The sequence below is a fragment of the Oncorhynchus gorbuscha genome, linkage group LG02 (assembly GCF_021184085.1).
Source record: "Oncorhynchus gorbuscha isolate QuinsamMale2020 ecotype Even-year linkage group LG02, OgorEven_v1.0, whole genome shotgun sequence".
Taxonomy (NCBI): Eukaryota; Metazoa; Chordata; class Actinopteri; order Salmoniformes; family Salmonidae; genus Oncorhynchus; species Oncorhynchus gorbuscha.
This window is the reverse complement of record NC_060174.1, coordinates 106,775,573-106,780,572: the sequence shown is the minus strand read 5'-3', so window position 1 is coordinate 106,780,572 and position 5,000 is coordinate 106,775,573. Positions and strand designations below refer to the sequence as shown.

The window sequence follows — 5,000 nt, the reverse complement described above, 5'->3', positions numbered from 1 at the left end:
GTGTGTGTGTGTGTGTGTGTGTGTGTGTGTGTGTGTGTGTGTGTGAACCTGCAGTGAGTAGTGTGTGTGTGTGTGTGTGTGTGTGTGTGTGTGTGTGTGTGTGTGTGTGTGTGTGTGTGTGTGTGTGTGTGTGTGTGTGTGTGTGTGTGTGTGTGTGAACCTGCAGTGAGTAGTATGTGTGTGTGTGTGTGTGTGTGTGTGTGTGTGTGTGTGTGTGTGTGTGTGTGTGTGTGTGTGTGTGTGTGTGTGTGTGTGTGTGTGTGTGAACCTGCAGTGAGTAGTGTGTGTGTGTGTGTGTGTGTGTGTGTGTGTGTGTGTGTGTGTGTGTGTGTGTGTGTGTGTGTGTGTGTGTGTGTGTGTGTGTGTGTGTACCTGCAGTGAGTAGTATGTTGCGTGCAGTGGGGTGCCAGGTGACAATGCCAACACGTTTGGAGTGTCCCTCCAGCACCACAATGGGCTCTGATATGGGCTGGGTCCCCATCTGGTCAGGGATCTGCCACACCTGCAGGGGGACACAATACAACGTTACACATATAGGGGAACATAATATAACGTTACACATATAGGGGGACACAATATAACGTTGCACATATAGGGGGGCAGAATACAACGTTGCACATATAGGGGGACACAATACAACGTCGCACATATAGGGGGGCAGAATACAACGTTGCACATGCACATATAGGGGGACACAATATAACGTTGCACATATAGGGGGGCAGAATACAACGTTGCACATGCACATATAGGGGGACACAATTTAACGTTGCACATATAGGGGGACACAATATAACGTTGCACATATAGGGGGACACAATATAACGCACATATAGGGGGACACAATATCACGTTGCACATATAGGGGGACACAATATAACGCACATATAGGGGGACACAATATAACGTTGCACATATAGGGGGACACAATATAACTTTGCACATATAGGGGAACACAATACAACGTTACACATACAGGGTGACACAGTATAATGTTGCACATATAGGGGAACACAATACAACGTTACACATATAGGGGGACACAATATAACGTTGCATATATAGGGGGACACAATATAACGTTGCACATACAGTATTCGGCACCCTTGAACTTTGCAACCTTTTGCCACATTTCAGGCTTCAAACATAAAGATATAAAACTGTATTTTTTGTGAAGAATCAACAACAAGTGGGACACAATCATGAAGTGGAACGACATGTATTGGATATTTGAAACTTTTTTAACAAATCCAAAACTGAAAAATTGGGCGTGCAAAATTATTCAGCCCCCTTAAGTTAATACTTTGTAGCGCCACCTTTTGCTGCGATTACAGCTGTAAGTCGCTTGGGGTATGACTCTATCAGTTTTGCACACCGAGAGACTGACATTTTTTCCCATTCCTCCTTGCAAAACAGCTCGAGCTCAGTGAGGTTGGATGGAGAGCATTTGTGAACAGCAGTTTTCAGTTCTTTCCACAGATTCTCGATTGGATTCAGGTCTGGACTTTGACTTGGCCATTCTAACACCTGGATATGTTTATTTTTTAACCATTCCATTGTAGATTTTGCTTTATGGTTTGGATCATTGTCTTGTTGGAAGACAAATCTCCGTCCCAGTCTCAGGTCTTTTGCAGACTCCATCAGGTTCTTCCAGAATGGTCCTGTATTTGGCTCCATCCATCTTCACATCAATTTTAACCATCTTCCCTGTCCCTGCTGAAGAAAAGCAGGCCCAAACCATGATGCTGCCACCACCATGTTTGACAGTGGGGATGGTGGGTTCAGGGTGATGAGCTGTGTTGCTTTTACGCCAAACATAACGTTTTGCATTGTTGGCAAAAAGTTCAATTTTGGTTTCATCTGACCAGAGCACCTTCTTCCACATGTTTGGTGTGTCTCCCAGGTGGCTTGTGGAAAACTTTAAACAACACTTTTTATGGATATCTTTAAGAAATGGCTTTCTTCTTGCCACTGTTCCATAAAGGTCAGATTTGTGCAATATACGACTGATTGTTGTCCTATGGACAGAGTCTCCCACCTCAGCTGTAGATCTCTGCAGTTCATCCAGAGTGATCATGGGCCTCTTGGCTGCATCTCTGATCAGTCTTCTCCTTGTATGAGCTGAAAGTTTAGAGGGACGGCCAGGTCTTGGTAGATTTGCAGTGGTCTGATACTCCTTCCATTTCAATATTATCGCTTGCACAGTGCTTCTTGGGATGTTTAAAGCTTGGGAAATCTTTTTGTATCGAAATCCGGCTTTAAACTTCTTCACAACAGTATCTCGGACCTGCCTGGTGTGTTCCTTGTTCTTCATGATGCTCTCTGCGCTTTTAACGGACCTCTGGGACTATCACAGTGCAGGTGCATTTATACGGAGACTTGATTACACACAGGTGGATTGTATTTATCATCATTAGTCATTTAGGTCAACATTGGATCATTCAGAGATCCTCACTTAACTTCTGGAGAGAGTTTGCTGCACTGAAAGTAAAGTGGCTGAATAATTTTTAATAGTTTTTGATTTGTTAAAAAAGTTTGAAATATCCAATAAATGTCGTTCCACTTCATGATTGTGTCCCACTTGTTGTTGATTCTTCACAAAAAAATATAGTTTTATATCTTTATGTTTGAAGCCTGAAATGTGGCAAAAGGTCGCAAAGTTCAAGGGGGCCGAATACTTTCGCAAGGCACTGTATAGGGGGACACAATACAACGTCGCACATATAGGGGAACACAATATAACGTTGCACATATAGGGGGACACAATACAACGTTACACATATAGGGGGACACAATAAAATGTTGCACATATAGGGGGACACAATACAACGTTACACATATAGGGGGACACAATACAACGTTACACATATAGGGGGACACAATATAACGTTGCATATATAGGGGGACACAATACAACGTTACACATATAGGGGGACACAATACAACGTTACACATACAGTAGCAGTCAAACGTTTGGACACTGTTCTGTTATAATCTCCACCCGGCACAGCCAGAAGAGGACTGGCCACCCCACATAGCCTGGTTCCTCTCTAGGTTTCTTCCTAGGTTTTGGCCTTTCTAGGGAGTTTTTTCCTAGCCACCGTGCTTCTACACCTGCATTGTTTGCTGTTTGGGGTTTTAGGCTGGGTTTCTGTACAGCACTTTGAGATATCAGCTGATGTACGAAGGGCTATATAAATAAATTTGATTTGATTTTGATTTGATATTTTAGAATCTTCAAAATAGCCACCCTTTGCCTTGCTGACAGCTTTGCACACTCTTGGCATTCTCTCAACCAGCTGCATGAGATAGTCACCTGGAATGCATTTCAATTAAAAAGTGTGCCTTGTTAAAAATGTATTTGTGGAATTTGTTTCCCTCTTAATGCGTTTCAGCCAATCAGTTGTGTAGGGGTGGTATACAGAAGATAGCCCTATTTGGTAAAAGACCAAGTCCATATTATGGCAAGAACAGCTCAAATAAGCAAAGAGCAACAACAGTCCATCATTACTTTAAGACATGAAGGTCAGTCAATGCAGAAAATATCATGAACTTTGAAAGTTTCTTCAAGTGCAGTTGCAAAAACCATGAGTTAACTGTCTCTCATGAGGACCACCACAGGAAATGAAGACCCAGAGTTACCTCTGCTGCAGAGGATAAGTTCATTAGAGATACCAGCCTCTGAAATTGCAGCCCAAATAAATGCTTCACAGAGTTCAAGTAAAAGATACATCACAACTGTTTAGAGGAGACTGCGTGAATCAGGCCTTCATGGTCGATTTGCTGCAAAGAGACCACTACTAAAGGACACCAATAATAATAAGAGGCATGTTTGGGCCAAGAAACACAAGCAATGGACATTAGACCGGTGGAAATCTGTCCTTTGGTCTGATGAGTCCAAAATTGAGATTTTGGGTTCCAACCGCTGCATCTTTGTGAGCCGCAGAGTAGGTGAATGGATGATCTCCGCATGTGTGGTTCCCACCGTGAAGCATGGAGGAGGAGGTGTGATGGTGTGGGGGTGCTTTGCCGGTGACACTGTCAGTGATTTATTTAGAATTCAAGGCACTCTTAACCAGCATTCTGTAGCAATACACCATCCCATCTACTCTTACTATCATTTGTTTTTCAACAGGACCAGTGTCTGGAACGACCTACCTGGCTATCATTGTAAATAATAATTTGTTCTTTTAAAAAATATATATATGTTTTTTACCCCTTTTCTCCCCAATTTCGTGGTATCCAATTGTTTTAGTAGCTACTATCTTGTCTCATCACTACAACTCCCGTACAGGCTCGGGAGAGACGAAGGTTGAAAGTCATGCGTCCTCTGATACACAACCCAACCAAGCCGCACTGCTTCTTAACACAGCACACATCCAACCCGGAAGACAGCCGCACCAATGTGTCAGAGGAAACACTGTGCACCTGGCAACCTTAGTTAGCACGCACTGCGCCCGGCCCGCCACAGGAGTTGCTGGTGCGTGATGAGACAAGGATTTCCCTACCAGCCAAACCCTCCCTAACCCAGATGACGCTAGGCCAATTGTGCGTCGCCCTCCACGGACCTCCCGGCCACGGCCGGTTACGACAGAGCTTGGGCGCGAACCCAGAGTCTCTGGTGGCACAGCTGGCGCTGCAGTACAGCGCCCTTAACCACTGCGCCACCCGGGAGGCCTAAATAATTTGTTCTTAACTGACTTGCCTAGTTAAATAAAAATGTTTATAAAAGCATATGTGAGAACACCTTCAAGACTGTTGGAAAAGCATTCCAGGTGAAGCTGGTTGAGAGAATGCCAAGAGTGTGCAAATCTGTCATCAAGACAAAAGGTGGCTACTTTCAGGAATCTAATATATAACATATATTTTGATTTGTTTCACACTTTTTTGGGGGGGGTTACTACATGATTCCATATGTGTTATTTCAGTATTATTCTTATTTCAAAGTTTTGATGTCTTCCCTATTATTCTACAACGTATAAAAGAGTAAAAATAAAGAA

At 43.4% G+C, this 5,000-nt stretch overlaps 1 protein-coding gene across 1 annotated transcript in view; it reads right to left on the bottom strand.

Annotated features, from left to right (window-relative positions):
- The window catches only part of LOC124015327 (coronin-6-like), a 40,846-nt gene that overhangs the window by 10,249 nt on the left and 25,597 nt on the right, over positions 1–5,000 (bottom strand). Inside the window, exon 4 of the mRNA XM_046330507.1 lies at positions 373–502. Within this exon, the coding sequence (XP_046186463.1) occupies positions 373–502 (130 nt within the window). The remainder of the gene's footprint in view (positions 1–372; positions 503–5,000) is intronic.